The following is a 25,384-nucleotide window of genomic DNA, read 5'->3' as shown; positions in this document are numbered from 1 at the left end:
GCATTTAATGAACGGCATCCAAATAAAACTTTTTCACACTCTTACATTGTAAAACTTGGAAAAAATTCCAAGAAGCGTGATCTGTCGTGAAAAGAAACTTACAGGGCAAAAGGTTTTAGACAAATTAACTTTGGTTGAAATCTTGGGAAATAGTAGCAAATCCTCAGAGCTCAATTCGTAAAAAATCCGTGAAATTGGTATTTCTTATTGTTCTGTTTTCACTACATTAAAATTTAATAAATTTTTTCTGTATAAGATTCAACTACATCAAGAACTGAATAAGGATGATGCCGATAGAAGAATTGAATTCTGTGAAGAAGTGATTCAATTAATAGATGCCAATCCAATGTTTAAGAAAACGAATTTGTAGGGATGTAACTAAAGAAACTTTAATAAAAGTTAAATGTAAATTTCAACAAAGACTTTATTATTGTTTACAGGAAAATGGGAATCATTTTGAACGAATAATTTAAAATTTGATATTTTTATTCTATTGAGGTAAAAAAATGTGATTCATTTATTACTTGTTAAGGAATCTTATTGTTAAAAACCATCATATCAAAATAAACTAGTGAATGAGTTTTACCACACGGTGAAAACCGTATACCTTTGCACCCTTTGAAAGAATTGGAATTTAAAAAAACCGAAAATGATTTTTAAATATTTATCTGAAGAGTATTTGCAAGCCCAAATCTACTGAATACCTTGTTTAGTATAGTCCGGATTGGAAAAATTTACAATCATTGTTAAATTTTTTTTTTAACTTTCTTCAGCCCCTAAAGTTTTTTCACCTTAGAAAAGGTCAAATTTCAAAAATCTAGAAATTTGTTTATTCATACAAAGATTACACTCACCAAAAATCAGGTTGATTTCTTCATTTGTTATCGATAAATTAAAAAATAGTAAATTTCATTGTTACACCATTTTACCCCGTTAAACTCAGAATTTCAATAAATCCTTTCCTAGTGTGCAGTCACACCATAAGAAGAACATGTATATAAATTTTCATCAATTTATCTTCAGAAATTTTTATTTGGCATTGATTATGAATCACTTATGATGTTGTCTTCAATTTCAATAAGACTTTTATTGAAATTATTTGTACTGAAAAATATCTTGAGAGCAACTCGCTGAATGAAAGGAGTGTGGCTCACCACCTACCAGCCCAAATGAGAAGTACAGCAACATTAAATAATTTTTCATTTTTATATTGCATTTCCAGATAACCATGATCTGTTAGATTGAGAGTGTACCTGATGCATGCAAAAGTTAGCCTTCAACCTACTAACAAATACCCTGTTTTAATTTTGAAAATCGGACAATTGTTTGCAGAAATATTAAAATAGCGCCCCATAGCACCCAGAACAGCGGCCCAGGAGTACACCATTTGTTAGCAGTTGATGGTGATGATCAGTCTGGCCTCCCATGAGGTGCTCACATACCTCACCACTCTAGCCTCATATGCAGTCCCCACGAGAAACCCATTATGATTAAACAGAATTTTTTTTAAAATTTATTTAATATTATTTTATTTAACATAAATTTAATTCAATTATTTTTGTAATATTATTCATTTTGAGATGAAATATATCTAAAACCCCTCTAAGTTATGCCAAGAAACATGGGTAAACATTTGGTTTCAATTGATCACGTAGTATTTTTGTTTATCCCAAACAAACAAAAACCCTCTTCCTCTTTATATAATAGTATATATATATATATATATATATATATCTTGGTTATTATCAATGCTACTACTGTTTATGCTGGTGAATATGAAGTTTGTATTACTGTGCAGGGAATGAGTACTAACTGTGTGACTGAATTTCCTACTTCCTAAAAGTAGGAAATTATGTAAGTTACAGCTTTCAGTCTTTATAATAATGGAGAAAATGTTTGGTAAAGAAAAACCTCCATGTCTGACAACTTCTTTTTATCTTTTATTCCAAAAATTTAAAAATAACAATTTTCAAATGAAATAAGGCATATTATGAAATTCATTTCAGAAATAATCCTCTGTGAATGTTAAGCAATAAACATTTGAGAAAGTTTGTGAGCAATAATCAAAAAGTGAAACTGGTTTTCAATTCCCATAGCATATTTACTTGTTTCACTTCAAATGATAAGCTGGTGGATTTTAGTCGATCTCAGTTGAATAGTTTTGCTATAGCTGTTATTTGTGAAATATAAAAATAAAACATTTTGTAGAAGACTTTTTAGCAAAGTGATCATACCTGCAATATATTGATAAAAAAAATATTTCAGGAATACTGATTTTATCAAAAGGTTTAATAAAATAATTAAATTAGTTTCTTTCTAATAAAAAATGTTATTCTGAAAAAAAAATTGAATCCAGCTAAAGATTAATTAAAAACAGTAGTATCCTTAAAAGAGAATTCATAAATTTTTTATGCTATTTAACAGCATTTTAAATATTTAAAACTTATCGCAAAAATTGACTTATAAAAGTGACAAGATCAACAATTATGTTGCATACTATTATGCACCTTGGTATTTATCAATTGTTAACACTGACTGCATTTCTCATTTAGATTTCATATCCAGTTATTTGTTTAATAATTATTTCTCTTAACCTTAGACCTAATAATTAAATACATTCATTAAAATGTTTTACAGACTGATTTTTTTTTTTAGTGTAAAATAATATTTATGTTAATCATTGCAGTAATGAAATAATCAGAATTGTATAACTCATAATAATGAAGTTTGGTTCCAAATTATTTGTTTGGTTATTCACAACATAATTGTAGTAGTATTAGAACTGAACAGCTAAGGCTTTGTAGACCTTGATATGTCAGTCTGGTTTAAAATTGCTCCTATCATACTCATATACAACATTTATAATAGGAATACAACTGCAAATTAAATAATAATAATATATATTAATAATTTAATAACAGTAACATGTTGACTTTTGTTGTATATCACTTTGAACATTTTCAAATACCAGCAAATAGTTTTCTGAGAATAATTTACTTAAGTAAATGATTTAGAAGTTTATAACATAAAAAAAAAAAACATTTCATAACCATAACTTAATACATAATATTACGTTTACATACATTTACATAATATTCAATAAAATCTAAATGGAAAACAATAAAAGACTCAATTTTTTTTAATTATACAACTTATATATATATATATATATATTATACTTATTGTATTGTAATATTATTTGCTGTAAAAGGAAATGATAGAAACATCATTGTATAGAAGATCCACAACAAATAATATTAAACACATTTAAATTCTAATCACCCAGTCACAAAAAGTTAGTATATATAAAAACATGATATTTAGAGCTATTCATTAAACAAAAATCAATAAAAAAATCTGATATGGACGCTACATGACATCCTTGTACACCTATTAAATTACATATACACATTTTTTTTAAATGAAAAGTACATAAAATTTTATTTCATTAATATCTTCTGGTATTTTTTCTTTTTTTTCTATTGTTATTATTGAATTATTATTTATCGTAAGATTTTTTTACAATCAGAGGTTAATAATTGTTAATAAATCAATATATTTAAGTTAAATAAAAAGGAGATGAAGTCTGATTCAAACCAATGTGCCATCCCCTTGTAAGATCCAAATATTTCATTAATTATAATTTTATTTGGCTGTAACTCTGGAACCAATGAAAATAAGTACCACTTATGATAGATTGTTGGAAAGCTCTCAATGAGGATTTATTACTGGAGTTAAGAAAGAGTCCAAAATCCAAATATTTTTGGATTTTGGGCTTTTTAGGACACTTTTGGTTCAGTCGATTGCAATCAAAAGGGGAAGAACACAACTTCATGTTACAACAATCCTAAGTCCAAAATTTCAACATCCTACGGCTAATCGTTTTTGACTTATGCGAGATATATACGTACATACAGACGTCACACCGAAACTAGTCAAAATGGATTCAGGGATGGTCAAAATAGATATTTCTGTTAAAATCAAAAAACCGAAACTTTTCGCGATCATAACACTTCCTTTACTTCGTACAAATAAGTAAGAAGAAATCAATGAAATAAAACAAATAGCAATATTTAATAGTTTTAATGATAAAATTATAGAAAAAGTTTATAAAAACAGAATGAAAAAAATACGATGATAATTATACAAAAATAAAACAAAGATGATGTTTTAATTACAAATATAATAAAATGCAATTGCGTATTCGTATTTCGAAAATTTAAAAATTTTCAAAAAACAGTTTCTACAAATTAACAAATCATAAATAAATATGTTTTAATACAATTATAAAAATGAATGACAACTGATGATGCGGAATCCCACGAAAATCAATTCTTGGAATTAACATGATAAATTTGAGTTATCTATTTACTGTATTTTCGTGGTTTACATTTCATTTAGTATTACATTTTATTAGCGCAGTGGTCAGTTGTTAATAAATTATTTGAATTTTCAAAAAAAAATAAATACATACAGTTTAACAAATGAAATTTCCATCTACTTTTAGATTATAAGTAACATTTTTTTTAACTATTTTTAAGGAGCATTTTCTTTTTTTAATTTTTTAATAATTGTTTTATTTTTTAACTATTTGAAAAATAGTAGTACTTGAAAATAGTAATAGCATTTTGACTTTAAAAAAAAACTTTCATTAAAAAAATATTAACTTTTATTTTTAAAGAACTCTAGCAGAATAAAATCAATGAAAAAATCTTGTTAGAAGTAGCAACTATTCATCCAATTCTTATTACCTAAGATTAATATTAATAAAATTGTTCACAAAGTTCAGGGAAAAAATAAATTCATCAATTAAATAAAACAAATTATCAAATAAAATTTTTTTTAATACATTTTTTTAATAATATTTTTATTAGTTTCTTCCAAGAAGTTTTTGAGCAAGTTTAACCCACAATAAGATCTTCCAAACCTACATATTTTTAATTATATCAACATTATACTGTTGATGTTTATTATTTTTGGTCTGGTTAATAACGGTTTAACTTGAAGTAAATAAAAATTAGTAACTAAACTTATAAAAAAAAACATTTAATATATATCAAATGAAAGCCTGTTATATTTTTAAATTATTTTAGAAATTCATTTAAATGCCAAAAAATCCATTCTTTAGATTTATAGAAAATCAGTAGGAAAGAGATTTTATTGCCATTTTTTATGAGAATGCATTTCCAAGCTCTAAAAGATATTTCGTAACATATTATTTAGTGCATATTACAATATATACTTTTATTTTTACACTCATCGAATTCAAATCAATTTAGTAATTATTTTAGTGACAGTGTACTTTTTAAAGGAAAGTACTATTTCTATATCCAGTAATTGCATAAAAATAATTTGTTCCCTCTAATAAACAGTTTTTTTTTATAAAATTCACGCATGTCATCATTTATAAACTTAACAGATGGTTGAAAAGCAGCAATGAAATTTATAATAGTGAATCATGGATATTTTCATTCTTTTTTACGGTTAGAGTTCTTAGGGCTATTGAAATAAAGTTTCATATACAGAATGTATTTCATTCTCCTGGGCTTTTATAACCTATTTTACTCCTGAAAATAATGGAAAAAATTCATATAAACATATGCCCTAAAATGCTTCGTTTACAAGTTACGGCTAGTAAAAAAATTTCGGTCGGGTTTCAGCCAACCCCCATCAAATGATGTTTTTTTGGGACGTTAATTAAGGGCCAGAATCAGTGATTTCATGTGGCTTTTGACCAGAAAAATCGAATAAAATAGGTCCCAGAACTATATCTGCAGTAGTTTTTGAGAAATACAGAGTGAAAATAAATTTTAAAAGATCCTTTTTTATGTTTGACGTACAATAACTTTGTTAAATTGGCAATAAACACGTAAAACAACCAATTTTGTAGAGAATTTAATTCTGAACAAAGTGATGTAAGTTAGGTTGAGTAAAACAAAGAAAGATTAGAAAATTTTTTATTTTCTTTACAACGGTACACTATATCAAAGTGCCAGTATACAATAAATATTCAAAAATGAGCCCGCCATTTTCAACACATTTTTTTGCACGCTTCTGTTCTGTATTTGATGCTCTTTTTAGTTCTTTCAGGGCTGTTCTTAAGTTGCTCAGCCGCATCCATAATGCGAACGATTAATTCCTCACGAGAATTTATTTTTGTTTTGTATACAATAATTTTTATCCATCCCTAGATGGCTGAAAATTAGGCTAGATGGCTCAGCTTTGGCTGAGAAGTTAGCTCAGGCGATCTTGGTGGCCAAGAATGTGGACCTCCATAACTGATCCATTTCTCAAGGAAATGATTTAAGAGAGTGGAAATAGCACAAGAGAAGTGGGAAGACGCGCTTCCCACTTAGAAAGTAGTACTGAAAGTATACTTTGTGTCAGCACTATAGAAATATCTTCAAGCAGCTGCAAATATTCTTCTTGAAGAAAGTAGACCTTTCTTCTTGCCTTTAGGCAAGTAGACCTCAGCATTTAGGCGGCCAGGTAATATGAACGGTCCAAACAGCTGATTGTAAAGAAGGCTGCACCATACATTGACGTTAAATCGTGTTGAAAATTGCCTTCCAACGTTTCATGAAGATTTGCTTCTGCCCAGGTATGCTCAGTGCGTAAGTTGTTGTCGCCATCTCGAGTGAAATTTGCCTCGTCGGTAAATAGAACACACTTGTAGAGTTGTCGATTCCACCAGTAGATGTTGAACTGGCTGTTTTATGATAAGGATAAAACTTGTTTTTTTTAAGTGTCCTCTAAACCATGGAATGCAAAACTCTGATCCACATTGAAAGACGTTATGTACTGACGCCTGAACTGTGCGAACTGCATCGACAATAATTTCATCAATAACAGCGTCGTGTTGGACAGATCGTTTGTAGCTGGTACTAGGTAGGTGAACCTGTTTCCGAAGATCGCGAAAAGTTGCGCTTATTGTTTTGGGATCTGGAATCCTGCGATTTCAAAAATGTATTTCATATTTTACTGCAGCATTACCATTGCACACACCTAAATGAATACCTTATAAGCGTATTCCTCTGTTGTAAATAAAGACGGCATTACTTCAATGAAAAACTGATCACGTTCAAACCAAAATTCATAGAAAAACTTTGCTAAGGACAGCACAGTTCATAGTACCCGATATACTTAATATACCTTAAGAATGATTTAAAAACTAATGCATTGTTGATGAATTTTTGTTTATTGTTAACTTTGAAATAATAGTTTTTTCAAATAATTTATTATATTACACTCATTAAAAAAAAAATTATTATCTAAGTAATTTTTATTTTACAATGTAATATCTAGTTTTTTTTTTTAATTTTTCAACAGCAATCTTTGTTTTTACAAATTTTTCACATCACCAAAAAAGATTTGATTTTTGTTTACATTAAATAAGTTCTTTTCTGACAAACGTAGCAATGTAAGACTATTGGTTTTATATAAATTTCAAAATTTTCTTACTTTTTGTTTGTTTTATTCAACTTACTTTAAATCATTTTGTTCAGAATTAAATTTTCTACAAGTTCTATTTAAAAGTGTTATGTATTAAACAAAAGACGGAATTTTTTTTACACCAATTTATTGGTTTTCACCCCAGATTTCTAAAAAATTACTGCAGCTACAGTTCTGGGAGCTATTTTATTCAATTTTTTAGGTCAAAAACTGTAAGAAATTTTTAATTCTGCCCTTATTTCACTGACCTCATTTCACCATGGTAGCTGAAATATGGGCAAAATTCACTTGCCGTAACTTGTAAACAAAACATTTTAGGACATATGTTTACATGAATTTTTTCTATTATTATCAGGAGTAGAATCGGTTTAGAAAGTCCCAGGAAAACCATGATACAATCTATATATTAAATAATATATATATATATATGAGAGTATATTAAATAATTAAATACAAGTATTATAGTATAAGGATGGAATAGTCAGTAAAATTAAAAATACTAACGATCTACCTATATGACTCATATAGAATATACTGTATATGAGTTTAATATTTAGCATTTGTCTAATAACATTTTTAAAAACCATTACTGAATTTTAAAAACTTTCTAAATTAGAAAATAATAGATACATTACAAATTAATTCCACATTTAGTACCACATGTAAAAAATTTATCATGATAAACTAGTGAACTTAATTTTTAGTATTTTAACAATTTTAAATTTTCTGTAATGTATACTCTCTAAATGTTACTTTACCATACAAAATTCAATATTTTTATACCAAAATAGACATTTATCTGTCAACTGCAACTGGTCGATATTTATAGCTTCCATTTTCATTTGATACAGTGATATTGATTCATACATTAAAGTTATGATTTTTTTTTTCATTTATTCTATAATTTATCCTTTCATTTTTCGTATTACTTTATCTCTGTGTGGAATTTCATGATCCAAATGCAGAACTACCTTACAAAGCATAGCAAGTTAATGCAAAGATTTACCTGAACATGTTTTATCTCATCTTTTATTATATTATCATTTACATATAGAAACCATACCTTGCATAAAACTATACTTTAATTTATTGAAGTACTTAAGGAATGAAATTGATTTAAAATTAGATGAAGGACATTGTGTTTTGCCTCAAAAAATTAAAAAATTTACATCAAATTTTTTTTATAAATAAGACTTAATATTATTTATATACTCATAAATGACATGTTAGCTGTGATTTTGTATTTTATTGCCAAAAATAAACATGACAGATTCCCATGTCCTGTATGTAAGTATTCATCTATGAATAACAGGACTCCAGACTCCTATATGTAACTTATAAATCAAATTTTAAGAAGTTCTAAATTCTTCTTAATTCTTTAAGAAGTTCTAAAACATATAAGTTAGCTGTTTTTACATAGATCTTCTCCTCCTCCTCACACTAGATGTACAGTGGCAGAAGATCTTTTTTTTCAGTTACACAGTAAGTATTGTACTACAATGGAATATGGGAAATTTCCTTTGAATTGCTAGAAAATTTAATGAAATCTTTAAGAAATTTTATCTTCACAATAAAATTGTACAATAAAGACAAAAATGTTAAAATGGGTCTATTATTTTTAGTAGTACAATTATAAATTAATTTTGGCATTTTTAGGCAGCAATTGGATTTCGAAGTGGTGTTTCTATAAGCTGGAATTGTGGTGGAACATTAATCAGTGATCAGTATGTCTTAACCGCAGCTCATTGTACCTACAGTATTGAGTAAGTAACTTAAATATTACCTAGATATTTTAAGTTTTAATCAAATACAATGATGATATCATTATCACTAAAAAGCTGTCTTAAAACAGTTGTCAACATAATTAATTGTTTTTGTCCTCTCTATTTATATTTCAGCAAATAGTTTTCTATTTTGAAAACTGTCAGAAATCCAAACCTCCTTCTTTCTCTGTCTGTCTCTTTTTATGAAAGTACTTAGCAAACAGTTTTTTCATAAATACAGGTATGAGATTCAACCAATTAACTTCCACCTTTCTCAATGTTTCTCTTTCTATATATAACTTATGCAGATATATTAATTCACTTCAGAAGTTGCTGTAGTAGTTAAATTCTGGCTTACAAAAATCAGCTAGTTCTTGGGTTCAATTTCTCACAAGGATTAAAATAAATTTCTGAAAATAAAAATTATTTATCTTTAAATATATTGATTCATTTTTTTTATTCTATCAGCTTCATTTCAGAGCTCTTCACTCATTTACGATAATATACTATTAGATAAACCAATGTGCAATACCAAGAAGTAGGTCTATGTAGTGCTTTATTAGTCATTATTTATAGCGACTCATTTTGCATGGAGTAAATAAACTAATGTAACTTTCAATAATTATAATACATATACATATAAGTAATTTTTTTATTAAAATTCTTATGATAAATTTTATTCGAGTGGTTTATAGTTATTTGAGATATAAATCCTACATGTATTAATTAAATAAAGGTGATGTTAATGTAGTTGGTAAGAACAGATTATTAGTTATCTGATAAAATTTTAGAATAACTATCAGCAGAAATGTAACAGCCCAGTTACAGTATATTGGTTTGGCCTGTATATATTTCAAGAAGACTACTCCTAGGACATTACTAAGCCCCAGTGACCAAATTTCATTGGTAACATGTAAATTCAAATCCAGTTAAAATAAATATGCTTTTAATTAGGTTTAAAATAAATCCTACCACCCACACACCTGAATAACCATAATGCTAATCACTTATCATGATTATTACCTTTCTAGACAGGTAATTTTCTTGAATTATAGAATAAATAACAAGGTTTACTATGTGACAATCAACCAAAGTGCATATAGTATAATGAAAATAAAACCTTGCTTGCGCCAGGTCGCTGTGCATGGCATTATATTACTCTTGTCTCGTAATATCAGGCTCATTACAGAGTATTCTTCAAAATAGTATGTTTAACTATTTTCATAAATAGCAAAAATTCTATCCAAAATTACAATTTATTAACATTTTGTTTAATTTCAGACAATAATTTGTTTAAAAATATTATGAGTACTTATGAATATCTCTTGCTGTATATAGTAAAAAAAAAAAAATTAAATATTAAAAATAAATAGTTTATACTTGTTTTTTTTGTCTTCAGTCATTTGACTGGTTTGATGCAGCTCTCCAAGATTCCCTATCTAGTGCCAGTTGTTTCATTTCAGTATACCCCCTACATCCTACATCCCTAACAATTTGTTTTACATATTCCAAATATTGCCTGCCTTTTCTTTCTTTTTCCTGTTTAGCCTCCGGTACCTACCGTTTAGATAATTCTTCAGAGGATGAATGAAGATGATATGTATGAATGTAAATGAATTGTAGTCTTGTACATTCTCAGTTCGACCATTCCTGAGATGTATGGTTAATTGAAACCCAACCACCCAAGAACACCGGTATCCACGATCTAGTATTCAAATCCGTGTAAAAATTACTGGCTTTACTAGAACTTGAACGCTGTAACTCTCGACTTCCAAATCAGCTGATTTGGGAAGACACGTTAACCACTAGACCAACCCGGTGGGTTAAATGTTGCCTGCCTGCACAGATTTTACTATCTACCTGTCATGTTGCCTGCCTGCACAGATTTTACTATCTACCTGTCCCTCCAATACCAAAGCAACTATTCTAGGATGCCTTAAGATGTGACTTGTAAGTCTGTCTCTTCTTTTAGCTATATTTTTCCCAATGCTTCTTTCTTCATCAATCTGCTGCAAACGTGTGATAAACCACAATGGAGGAGAAATGGGGTTGATTCTGAATGTGATGTTCATTTGGAAATAAAGTTCAAAAAGCAGTTCATAACAACATCGCCAACAACAACAATTTCATGAAGTGGGCATCTGAAAAATTAATTCCTAGTCTCCCTTCCCCCCCCCCCCCGCGGGTGTGGTTGTTATCAATAATACGATTCACATCTAGAGAAGCCCCGTAATTCAAATGATAGAAAAAATGGCATGATTAATTTGTTAGAAAAGAACAATATTCCATTTAATAAAGCAATGTTAAAACCACAGTTGTATGACAATTAAATCATATAGAAATTCAAAAATGAGGTATCATTTTGATGAACTATTAAAAAACATGGGCATCAGGTTCTGCAACTCCCACCTTACCACGCTAATTTAAATCCGATCAAGATGGTTTGGTTGGCTCTGAGAAGATATGTTGCTAATAAAAACACAATATTTTTAATGTTGGATATAAAAAAATTAGCTGAGGGAAAAATGAATGAATTGAATAAGGATGACTGGAGACCTTGTAAAAAAAGCTGAAAGAATATAAAGTGGAACTGCTAATCAACAAAATAACAGATAAATTTATCATATGTTTAGAGTGGTAGTGAAAGTGAAAGTGACTGTTCCGATGATGACAGAAGATGGTGAACTTGCACAGGAAATGTGTACATAATGCAAATTTCAAATAAGTGTTAATAATAATAATAGTACAATCAACAATGAAAACAATCGTATAAAAAAAATTTTGAAATTCTAAATATTGTACAAAGAAGAATTGTATATCTAATTTAAAGTAATTACAAATGTAAATACAAAGTAAATACATTCAAGCACTAGTTAAGTTGTTTTAGTTTAAAAGTTCACTTGAATTAAAATTCTATTTTTTGGAATCTTTGTTAATTGAATTATTAATACTAATTAACATGTAACTAATAAAACGTGAAAACAGTAATAAATGAAACACATAAATAAAAGTACAGAAATTATTACGTTGTCCTATTAAATAAATGTAATGTTTTCACGTTCACTAGTAATACAGTCTCAACCTTCTCTAACTCAAGCTTTTATTTTCATTGTATGGACTGCGCAGTCTATTTTTTAGTTTAAATTCGTCATTTACCTTAGTGATAGTTAAAAATATCAAATACTATTTATTTGACAAACATTCATCAGTCCAACTTCTGTGTAGTAATAGTAGCATCTCAGTCTTTAATCTGAAATCTCCAGATTCAAATCCCTGTCAGGTATGACATTTTTCATATTAGAGGGCAGCCTTTTAAGTTTTTACACAAACCATAAAAGAAAAAAAAATTCTTGTACAAATCGTTTTGTTTCTCAAAATATTCACCTTTGTACACTTTTGCATGTGTTCAAACCAATTCTCAAAACTTTTTTTCCACTCTGAAGTTGGTACCTCAAAAACATGTTTTTGGAAGGATTCAACAGCTTCTTGAGATGATGAAAATCGCTGTCCACGGATTTTTTATTTGACGTTCAGAAACAAAAAAAGTCGTTAGGCAATAAATCAGGTGAATAGCCAATGAGACATTAATTCATTGTTTTTATTCATCAAATAATTAATTGTTAAACTTGCTGTGTGAGAACTGGCATTGTCATGATAAAGAATGATGTGATGTTTTCAGTTATATTTCTTGACTTCATTGATGACTTCTGACAAACAAATTATTGTACACCATCCAACATTATCTGTTCTTTGATCCTCTAAAGGAATGGTTGCTACATGTCCAGTATAACCAAAGAAACAAAACAATTGGTTTTCTAGAAGTTGCTTCACCAACGAACCACTTTTGTTGGATTCGGTTCATCTTGGAACACCCCAAACAATTGATTGTACAAACAGTTTCCAGCTCGTGCAGATATATCCAAGTTTCGTCTCCTGTTACGATGTTTATATGGATTTTGTATTTCCTTGGTAAAATTTTTTGAGCATTCCTTTCACCAATTAACATGATCCTGTTTTTGAGCTTCAGTCAAATTATGCAGAATCCATTGGGAACAGATCTTTTTCACAGCTAAATATTCATTCAACATTGAATGTACTGCTATAGTCTCTGATATGCTTAAGAATGCCTCTGCCTCATGGTAAGCCACATGTTGCTCCTCTTTAATCATGTTACACAAAGCATCGATATATTTTGAAACAACTACCAATTTTGGTCAACTTTCACAAAATTCATCGCTGACAGAAGCACAACCAAAATGAAATTCTGCAAACCAATTGTAAATAGTCTTTTCTGATGATGATTCATTAACAAAAGTTGAATGAAGAGATTCGAGCGATTGTTGTTGAGTTAGGCCCTTACCAAAATCGTAAACAATCATCCAACAAAAACCTTCATGTGAAATTTCCATTTTTTCACAAAACTGTTTTTTTTAAATGATTGCTGTAAGCAAACTACCCAGCCAATTTCTGAGCTGCTACTGCTGAAACAAAAAAAAATCAAATTGTAAACAATAATGTCATATCTCAATAGCGCCATCTAGTGGTCATTTGTAAAAACTTAAAGGCAACCTCTGTACTACTAAATTTCCATTCCATGTTCCTACGCACAGTCTTCAACTTTCTGTGTTTAATAGTCATCTACCAAAAAAAAAAAAAAAGTGTTCATTAGAAGACTAAATACTGTGTGTAGAAGAATTTAGTCTAATCTTATTTATGACGCTACAAATAGAGATGCTTTTTTCAAACTACAGTTGACTTATGAATCTATCAACAAGCTTTGATCTCATAAAAATAAAAATGATTTTCCTTATTTCATTACTGTAACAGAAGAATTTGTTATCAGCAGAATTTTGCTAACATTTATAAATTATCAACAGTATTATCTACTAATGCAGTTGATTTTTTCTCAAGAATTAAACATTTTTAATTAATTTTCTATAAAATATGATTAATGATCCTACTAGAACTTAGCAAATAGTAAGTTTTTCCATTTTTATTATGACATTACATTATGACTAATAACATTACATTGTTTTCCAGTGGTCAACCAGTAAAAGTAAGATTAGGAGATTGGAATTTAAAAACCAGTGATGATATTCAATCGGAAGAATATAGAATTGATAAAATTGTTGTTCATCCACAATATTCAAGAAGCAAACACTATAATGATGTAGCATTGTTAAAATTGGACAGTCGAGTACAGTTCAAAAAAACAATTCGACCAGCTTGCTTATTTGATAAAAATCAGATACCAGTAAATAAAGCTACAGCTACTGGTTGGGGTAGAACTGAAACAGGTGGGTAGATTTATTTTATAAACTAGTAAAGTTAAGTAATTATAGAGAAAAAGTATCTCATTTTTTTAAAAATGTTTTTTACAAAAGTATATTTCCTCAATACTGCTTTTAATAATTTGATCAAACATTTTCTCTGCGGTGAAAAAGTATTTAAGAACAACATGACCAAGGTTCTTAAATTTAGTAGATAACTTCTGGAAAAAATAAAAATATCCAGTAGAAATACTAAAATACTGTATAATTAATCTATTATAAATTATGGTAAGTCATGTAAGTATTTTGTAAATATCGATATTTTTCATTAAATTCATCCTATTTTGAAAAATGAATATAAAAAGTTATACAGTAGCTATTTACAACAATTGAGTGAAAAATCTAAAATTTCAGTAAAACACCTAAATTGAAAATACTTAACACTATATTATATAATATAATACATAGTATCTCAAATGTAATGTAGTTAACTACATATGTATTTAGTTTTATAAGTGCAGTATTTTATCACTAATCAGAGTAATGTTTTGTGACAAAACAGTGTGTTTTGTTAGCTTTCTTTATTTTTACCGAGTTGTCATCATCAGTTTCATCTGAACCAGATGTTGAGTTGAATTCATTTGCATCACTGTGTTTCAAAAGTACATCATCTTCAGGACCGTTCAATGCACTCGACAAGCAGCACTTCAAGAGTGACTTTTTAACTATTTCTGATGGCAAATCATTCCCAGCTTTTGAAATTGTAGCTGTTGACGCTCATTTAATTTTGCCACGCGGTGTAAGGGGATGATCGTTTTCAGTCAACCATTGACTGTATTGTGCACAAATACAATCTTTAAAAAATTTATTAACTCTGACATCCAGTGGTTGTAATTGATTTGTCATACTTCCAGGAATTACAACTAAATCACAGTTTCCATTTGTCAGGTTTGTTTTAATGTTGTCAGACAAATGACCACGAAAAGTATCCAACACTAACATATTGTTTCGTTTCAGAAGTCCACCCAGTACGTTCCCATACACATCATAATCAATCTTGCAATAGATCACTCATCATCTAGATCTTCTGTTGAGCTTGATCAATTACACCATCACAGAACTTTTCTTTTGGCACAGTTTTCCTGTTTAGAATTACATACTGCAATAATTTATTTCAGTCAGCAGTAGCACTCAACATAACAGTTACTCTTACTTTCTCACATCTAGTTGTTTTTACCATTACTTTTTTCTGTCTTTTCTCACTTACAGTGTAATTTGGTGGCATACCAAAGAACACAGCAACTTCATCAGCATTGATGAAGTTGATCAGCAATTTGATTGAGACAGTATTGTTTCTTTAATCGTAGATCGATTACATAACGTTGATATTGCACTAATTTATGCTTATAATCTGATGTTAACTTCTGGCAAATGGAGGTTCTGCGAGCAATGACAGACATTGCCTTTTCATGAATTTCTCACACCATCCACAGCTAGCTTAAAATTGAAGTTATATTCCTAGCAATTTCGCTGGCCTTTAACATCAATCTTCTCTTGTCACTGGAAGACTTTTTGTGCAAAGTTTCTTGAAATAGGCCAAAACAGCAGCATCAATTTCCAGATTTTTTTCGTGTTTTGGGGTCAAAAAAGATTTCTTCATTCTTTTACGTGCAAATAATTTCTGTCTTATACTGTGCCACTGATGCACATTTGCTTCGTTTACCGAGAACTGTTGACCGGTGACATGATTTCCAATCTGTTCAGCACGTAGAATAACCTTACGCTTAAAGTCTGCATCATATGTGAAAGCTTATCCATGAGGATGAAATGGTTAGAAAAGCACAACAAATAGGTAGAACAGAACGGTTATGAAAAAAATGGGCTGATTTACAACTATAGTAATATTCTGTATGCCTGTTCACATCCAATAGAGGTTAGACAGGAAACATGAAAGAACGTTTGTCATCATGTGTAAAACACATGCACAATTCCAGAACAATGATTCATCACTAAATTATGATGTCAACAGCGACATGGTAAAGCTGTTCAGATGTAAAACTGTTTAAGATGAGTCATCTTTCCAAAAATTTGTATATGTTCTGTACACGATGACAAATACTCTTTCATGTTTCATGTCTGGTCTCCATTATATGTTGAACATGCTTATGGATTCAAAAACTTCACCATTACACCTTTTAACTATGCGTTTATGTCGAATGGTGTTAGACCTCCAATTGAAAACGCAACTCAAATTTAAGATGCACCTGACATTTTGACACTTTAATCTGAAAAAAAGGTGCATCTTAAATTTGAAAGTATATTAAAATATCGGTTTAATTTATTTGGTAATGCAGGAATGTGAGAAGGTAAAATTATTTGTATTGGATATTATTTTACTTTCCTGTAGAGGAATATGTAGAACAGAAACAAGATGTAGTAAATATGTTGAGACTAAAAGATTAGCGCAAAACAGATAATAATGGAAAATAGCATCAAATGATCAATGACAAAAAATAAATAAACTTTGTTTTGTTGTTACAGTTATTTTTATAAGTTTCTGAGGGTGATACTAAGCAGAAAATAGTTCAAGAGAAATTAATTTATGATATTTAAATTATTTAAACCATAAATTACTTTCTGCTGTAGCAATTCTTAAATGTTTTATCATTTTGCACCTAAATGTTACCAAATTTATTATGTCACCACTGTTTCAACTGAAATTGTTTAAATCATTGCATAAAGATCTTACCTTTAAAAGTTCATATCAAGAAATTTTTTCCTAAGAAGGGTATTTGGATTTTTATTACAATATGTTGCAATAACAAGAAAAAACTAATACAAATTATTAGTAGTCTAAAAAATAATCTTTAATTTAATATAAGTACTGAATTTATACTTACTGTAAATATTGAACTATCTATTACATAAATTTGCGTCCAAAGTAATAATAATAAATAGAAATAGAAATAATTCAAAATATTATATAACATTTACTCTTACTTAATAATTGTAATTTTTCTGTAGATTTTAATACAGCACACAAAAAGAGCAAATCCCTGTACAATGATCACCATAAAGCCCACCTTATTTTAACTTTTCTCAGTTTTGGAGTTTTTCTTATTCTTTACTTGTTGTCCTTGAGTCTTAGTGTCAAGTAACAAATTTCTACCTCATGAGGAAATGCATAACGCTCTATAATTTTAAGTATTGATTGGCTTTAAGTATGATTAATATATAGCAACTACTGTTGGGCTGCAGTTATATTCATTGTAAGATACAAGTATATGTTATAACAAAACTCTTAGAACATTAAAACAGTTATTATATGAATTGAAAAAAAAAGGAAGTTATTGTTGAACTGGAAAAATCATAAAATAGACAATTTATCTGGCCAAGGTGACATTGAAGAGGTGGAAGAAGCCAATTATGATCCACTAATTTCCTCTGACAGCAAAATTATAATAATCACAATATGATTTGTCTGCTTTTCACAACAGAGAAGAAAGATTAAAGTATTGGGAAGTTGTAATTATCTTCCAGATACAAATAGAAACAAATTGAGTAGTAAGAAGGTGATTAGATATGTATCAAATTAATCCAGATTACAAATAACAAGGATTATAAACAAATCACTAACAGGGATTTTATATACAATTGATTCATAAATTTTTATTGTTAAAATAAATTGAAATTGAAAAAAAAATTTTTTTCAAGAGTTAAGATCATATAAATTATTTTTATTAATCAAATAAGAATATTTAACTTTTACGTAATCTCTAAAACTTAATAGTTTTTTCTTATGTTTTTAGTGGGTGCCAAAAGTAACATTCTGAAGAAAGTAGAATTACCAATTGTACCAAATAATGAATGTAACAGAATGTACAGTGATTTACGTTCTGTAGATTCCCTAAATCAAGGCATTTCAAGCAGTATGGTTTGTGCTGGAGAAAGAAAAGGAGGTTTAGACACGTGTACGGTAAGTTGAACATAAGTTTATTTTCAGTTTATATTAACTGTAAGCAGTACTGTTAGAAAAAACATTATGTAAAAGCAAATATAACAAAGAAAAAAATAAAATTATAACCATGTGAATTATTTATTTTATTTCATTTTATTTATTTATTTCAAAGTACAAGACCTTTTAATTCATTTCTTTGGAATGACAAAACAGAAACAGACCTTAAATGCATAATCTGATGAAATGGTGGGCAGGAGATAAGATATTTTTTGTTTGTAGAAGTATAATAACAATATAATGTTGAAATCTCATTTGTTAAATGGTTGCACATTTACCTTTGCTGTGAACTGTTTATTTTAAATCACAATGAAAGCTATTTCAGTAGCAATGTTATCCAAGCCAATTAATCTGATCAGTCAATACTCTAATGGAAATTTTTAAAGTAAAAACTGTTTGTTCACACAGCCTAAACAGGTTAGATTAACCACACAGCTCAGGAACGATCAACTTAAGACTGTACAAGATTACATTTCATTTACATTCATGCATATCATCCTCATTCATCCTCTAAAGTAATACTGTATGGTGGTTCTGGACGCTAAACAGAAAAAGAAACAGGTAAGAGACTAGAGGTGCCACAAAACAGAGTTTTGCCATGCCATTTGTAACATCAATAGTGCCTGCCAAGTATTTAAATAAACTTCAGAAGATATTTTGAAATAGTTTGTAAAGAACCATGTTGATCATTAATCCCCACCGATTGTAAAAGCATTCACTGATTAGTTTCTGAACTTTCAAAAAATTTTCTTGCTGAGATCCATTGTCAATTTTTCAATTGTATGAAAAAGACGTCATCAGTAGAATGTGAATAAAAGTGATAACAGTTGTTCAATTAAGAAAAAATAGATTTTTACAATGAAGCACAGTCCTGGATGCCTTTTGTCATCACTGATGACATCTCTAATTGGGTTGCTGCTCAAATTCATGAAAACGAATGATTTACTATTTATGAACTATCCACAAGTTTCATAAACAGTTATCTGGAAAATTTTAGTTTTTTTTACTCCAATCTATTTAGGATTATTCCATATGGGTTCCAAGAATGCTCACCAATGAACTTTAGATGAATATCATACTATAATCATATTTTTAATGAGGTAACATAGTGATGAAGAATTCTTAGATCATATTGTAAGAGAAGACAAGACTCTCTACTCACATAAAAGAAGCAGCAGTCCAAAAATGACATCATGACCTATCTTTAGAAAGAAGCTCAAGCAAACTTGTTCTTTTATGAAAGTTATGGCTCCAATTTTTTCAGAGGAAAGCCATCATTTTTATACACTTCTTCTTACTCAGAAGTAAACCATCAATATAGAAAAATTCTATACAGCACTGACCAGACTGAAAGAGTTATGTTTTTGGAATTAACGTTATCAAAGCATTTTTCAAACCAATCATGTGTAGTGGAATCAAACACAGCTCTTCAGTTGATGGGTGAATTAATTATTTATGAAAAATAATTATACTATTACTTATCTACAGCTGCTGTGAACTATGAGTAGTAAAGATTATCATGAATCAGATCAAATTTTTCTGTTATGCCAGACTTGTATATCATATACAAGATAAACTACAGTATAATTCTGTTATTAATTTTTTAACATCTGTTTGTTTCCAGGGTGATTCAGGAGGTCCTCTACAATTTTCAAGTAAAGAAAATAGATGTATATATTATATAATTGGTATAACATCTTTTGGTAGGACAATTTGTGCAGAGCCACAGTCACCAGGAGTCTTCACAAGAATTTCATCATTTTTACCATGGATTGAAAGTGTTGTTTGGCCATAATAATTCAAATAATTATTATCATAATTTTTTTCTAAGAATTATTACTGGTGGTCAAAATGATAATAATTGCTCATATCGTATTATTTAAGTTCCTGAAGTAGTTTTCTTCATATGTTTGTTTAGCTTTAGTTTTTAAAAGCTACTTATTCTAAATAATAATTTTAATTTATCAAATATTAATTGAAAAAGAATCTGAAAAACAGAAACATTATAAGTGCAGTATAATCTTTTAAAAATAATTTTTTTTTTAAATCTAAATATATACATGTAATTTTTACCAATACATACTATTTGTGTTACTTAAATTTAAATCACAGTGATAAAGAAACAAAATAATGGGTAGTTATAATTCTGAAGATTTTGTAAATCATATAATGTAGATGCGTCAGAAGTTTTCCAGGAAAAATAATTCATTATTATAATGAATATAATTCTGTATATAAATGAGTTTTATGTGGGGTGGTTTATGTGTACTTGACTATTATACAAATAAGACATTAGCTTTCATTTATAATTAGTCAGAAATGAGGCCATACATTAGCATTTTATAAGCGAAATGAACTGAAAAATTATTAAGTCTATAAAAATATTTTTATTTATATATTTAGTATTAATTTAATTTTACCTATGGATTTATTTTAAAATTATAATCCATGTATTTATCATAAAGTACAGGAAAGGAAATTGAATGTGTGTGTGTGTGTGTGTGTGTGTGTGTGTGTGTGTGTGTGTGTGTGTGTGTATGTGTGTGTGTTTTTATATTTTTGTGTGTAATTCATTAGTACAATACATTTTCAGTTATCTAAATCAGAAATTCTTACTAAGATTATGGAAAAGATCAGATTACAAAAATGTTCAACTATAAATTACTTTAGCTCAAGATTTTACAGAGAGGAATAACCACATATTTAGTTTTGTGTATAAGATTGCAATAAAAAAAGTAAATTAATATAAAAGTTTTATTATATATTAAGTTATATTATTGAAAATTAAATTTTCAATAAAAATGTAAGAAATTTAGATTAACCGAACATCTCCTGTGTAATTTTTCTCATAAATTTAAAGTTAACCAGATCTTTTCATAACAGCTCTTATTGCTTTGTTAAAACTATTGTAGTACTTTATATGAAAATATACCTTCATAAAGATTCTCTTGAATAATGGTGCATGTAAAGTAGAATTTTATATTATTGATCTACATTTACATAAAAAAATGTTTTCTCTAATAAAAAAAAATTGTTTTTGTTATCAAGTATTCATGTTTTAAGTACTCAGCTGCCTCTTGAATGCTAGATTAGAATCTGTATAACTTTTTCATTATCTTACAATACTAAATTTACTGAATAATTCTACTGCTGTTCTCTGTTTAACTATGCTTGACATCATGTAATTTTTTCATTCAGTTATTAATATTAATTCACTAACCAATCAAAATTTGTATGATCAGGAAATCAACATAGGAGAAAAAAAATAAAAAGCTTTAGATTAAACATTTTTTTAATATTAAAGATTTTTTTTAAATAGTGAAAAGTTTCATATGAATAAAATTAAAATTCTGAGCCTTTAAATCAAGAGAGATTATATGCATGAGGGAAGTATGTCAATAAATGCATTACATAAAATTTAGTGTTTCAAATTCAATTAATGTATTTTTTCTTGGTACATTTTTTGAACAATGTTATTAATATCTATAACAAAATTTATAAACATATAGTATTAATAGGTTGAATTCTTAGTTATGAGTACATTGTAAAAAAAATTTAAAGAAATTAAAAATTAAAGTAACTTAACTAAAAACACTAAAGTTATTGGTGTTTTTTTTCTGCTAAATCTTATGTAGCCATATTGAAAATTATTGTTTCAAACTTATAAGCTATGAGTATTAACAATGCTAGTATTTTTTGATGCTATTTTAAAATATTACCTTATATTTTTAGAATGTGTTCCTCAAATATTTGGATTACTATGCAGTAAACATAAGTAACAAAGAAATAAAATTTAATAATTTTTTAAGTAAAATACTTAGTTTTTAGGTGTAAGTTATTAATGTAATAAATTTTAGATTATCTTATTTAAATAAATAGTCACGCTAATAATATTAAATATCGTTTTTAAACAAATTGTTTCAAATTGTATGATAATAAAATAAAATCATAGAAAAACCATCAACATAATATGTACTAGTCAATAGTAAGCTGTTTGTTTCATTAACTGTATGAAGCTATGAGATTTAATAACAATTTTTTTTTGTCTTCAGGTGCACAGATTAACAATGTATTCAACAGTTAATTAATTATGCATTTAGCATAAAAATTTAATTATGTAATAGTTTAGAATATTAAATAATTTCCGTTGCAGTAATTCAAGAGTAAAATTGAGTTATATAAATACATATAAAACCTCTTTTTATATATACACTGCTGGAGTCGTGCAGGTGATAGTTTACTATCACCTAGATTACTTATGCAAAATGATTAGCTATAACAGTAATTTCTTTGTTATAAAAATGTAAATTTTTCACTCTGAGTTCATAGTTACATTCAAAAATGTTCATAACAAAAATAAATTTTTTATAAAAGAATGTTAATTATGTAATTTTTAAAATCGCATGATTGTTTTATCAAAGTAGTTGATCAGTGTTTTACTTATCTTTATGCCTTGAATTTCTTTTCTTTTTTTTAATACTTGTACAATAATCATGCATGCAAGTCTTCAAATAAAGTAATAAAATAACATTTTCATCCATTTGCCTAGTAAGCAAACTACCTTGAATCTTAAGTGAATGTAAGAATATAAAATTATTTTTAAAAGTAAACTTCAAAAAAGAACAAATCTGCATGGTGATTTGTACATAAATATCATTACTATTATTATTTTGGACCATCATTACTTTGTACATTAAAAAAAAAAATTGTTTAAATGTATGTGAATTAATTTTTTTTACATTCAACAAAACATTATTAACAATTTATTTTGTCTACACAGAATAAATATATATGAATTTAAACAAATAAAATTAATTTTAACTTGCTAATTTAATTTAAAAACTGTAAAAATCTGGATTACATATATTTCCTGTATAAGTTGATAGAGATAATACACAAACAGATACGTTAGTATCTGACGTATCTGTTTGTGTATTACAAAGTGTAGAATATTTGTATTTATGACAAGTTTTTTGCCACTGTTTCAAATCGATTCTAGTCAATATAATGTGTTTTACATTGCAAATATTTAATGCAATTTTACTGCATAAAAGTTTGGAAATGCTGCAAAAAAACATATACCATTATACTCTGAAGACTTTTTTAAAGTAAATAATAACAGAAAAATTGTTAATTGTCAGTCTTAAATGATTTTAAGAAAAATGAATGAATTGCTACTCTTCTGCAGCCACATTTTTAATGTCAGAATTTTTTCTTAGTTCAAGAGGTGCATTAAGAAGGATAAAAACAACGTAGTTTAGTAGTGAGGAGGAAATCACACATTAATGAGTTGGTGACGGAGATTTCACATCCCATACCATTCCATCACCACCTACCTAAGAAAAATAGCAGCCACTTCATTTAAATGAAAAATCTTGTGAAAAATCATTACACATATGTTATTTTCGCAACAGCAAAGAACCTTATTTTCATAAAAAGGTTGAAAAATATATTTGGTTGTAATTCATGATAAAAGTACAAACGACCAAATTGAATGCCAGATAGTAGAGTATCATAAATGATGGGGTTATAGAAGGACCGTGCATTTCAATCAATCAGATGAATGTGACTGCTAAATAATAGTTTTCTACATCAATAATTATTAAGTAATATGCTGACATTAAATCATGATCATAGCATATGTTACAGATGAGCCAATCAAAAAAAAAACTATTACGATACAGTAAACATAAGTTTTACATCTTTGATATATTAAGTGGTTGGTGCATAAGTAGCCTGCTTAGCCTAAATTCAAAATTCAAGACATTTATTCAGCAGGAAAACAGGATAAAGTGTTTAAATCTGGACTTTCCTGAAAATAAAAGCCAGCACAATTGGTCTTCAGACCTAACCTTAACTAAAATATGTAAAGTAATGGATTATAGTTTGACAAAAGATTATAAAAATAATATTTTACTTTTAAAATATTTATTCAAACATTTTCTTGATAAATTTTAAAATTTGCATTTGTTCAACAACACAAAACACCATTAATTTAACCTACACTTAAATATTTGTATTTAGGTTATTATTAGAGCAGTTGTTTATGTGCTATATAGAAATTTTTAAAGTGTAATCCTGAACTTTACCAAATAATTATTTTGTTTGTGGGTCTTATTTATTATAAATAAATGTAATTGTCTCATGTTAAAGAAAAAATCTTAAAAATCCGTGAAAAACTTTACTAGTAAATATCAAAATACAACATAGTTGTAAAATAGATAAAACATATTTAATTAATAAATTTGTTTTTTAATTAAAACACAATCTTTATCATAAAATTAGAAGAGTGTAAAAGATAATATAAAGAAGAAATTGTAGATCATTGTGGAATAGTTAAAAAATTGCAGTTAACAACTAATTTGATTCTCCTTAAATTTTCTGTTTTTATACAACATAGATGTCTGTAGTGTTAATTTAGGAGATTCATTTCAACTAGGTACAAACTTTTCAATATATTTTCCAAAAAAAAAGGAAATTGTAATTTTATTCAATATTTATTGGTTGATTTTAAGTACAAATGTTTTTTTTTTAATGTCAGATTTATGTGTATTTTAAAATGTATTATTATTACTTGTGTTCTTTGCTTTAGTTTTTTACTAGTCTTTTTGTCTTCATTAAATAATTATATACTTTTTTTAATTTACCATAAGTAAGTATGCATTATTTTCACTTAATTTAACATGTATAGTGAATTTTACATTAAAAAGGATAAATCATGTTATAATAAAAAAACACAGTAAATCAAACTAATAGCAAAAAATATTAGTTATTAAATAGTTATTTTTTCTTCAGTTAAATAGTGACAAACCATTTCAATTTTAGTTTATACAATGTTTTGTTTTTTGTATTTTTAATTTTCTTTATTAAATATTTTATCATGT

At 27.7% G+C, this 25,384-nt stretch overlaps 1 protein-coding gene across 1 annotated transcript in view; it reads left to right on the top strand.

Moving 5' to 3' along the window:
- LOC142325474 (uncharacterized) overlaps positions 1 to 25,384 on the top strand; it is an 89,521-nt gene extending 64,137 nt beyond the window's left edge. The window contains exons 4-7 of the mRNA XM_075367284.1: positions 9,109 to 9,215; positions 14,256 to 14,512; positions 18,295 to 18,461; positions 20,125 to 25,384. Of these exons, the coding sequence (XP_075223399.1) occupies positions 9,109 to 9,215; positions 14,256 to 14,512; positions 18,295 to 18,461; positions 20,125 to 20,295 (702 nt within the window). The 3' untranslated portion in view covers positions 20,296 to 25,384. The remainder of the gene's footprint in view (positions 1 to 9,108; positions 9,216 to 14,255; positions 14,513 to 18,294; positions 18,462 to 20,124) is intronic.

This window comes from Lycorma delicatula, chromosome 5 (assembly GCF_047948215.1).
Source record: "Lycorma delicatula isolate Av1 chromosome 5, ASM4794821v1, whole genome shotgun sequence".
Classification (NCBI taxonomy): domain Eukaryota; kingdom Metazoa; phylum Arthropoda; class Insecta; order Hemiptera; family Fulgoridae; genus Lycorma; species Lycorma delicatula.
This window is presented reverse-complemented; position numbering and strand designations above follow the sequence as displayed.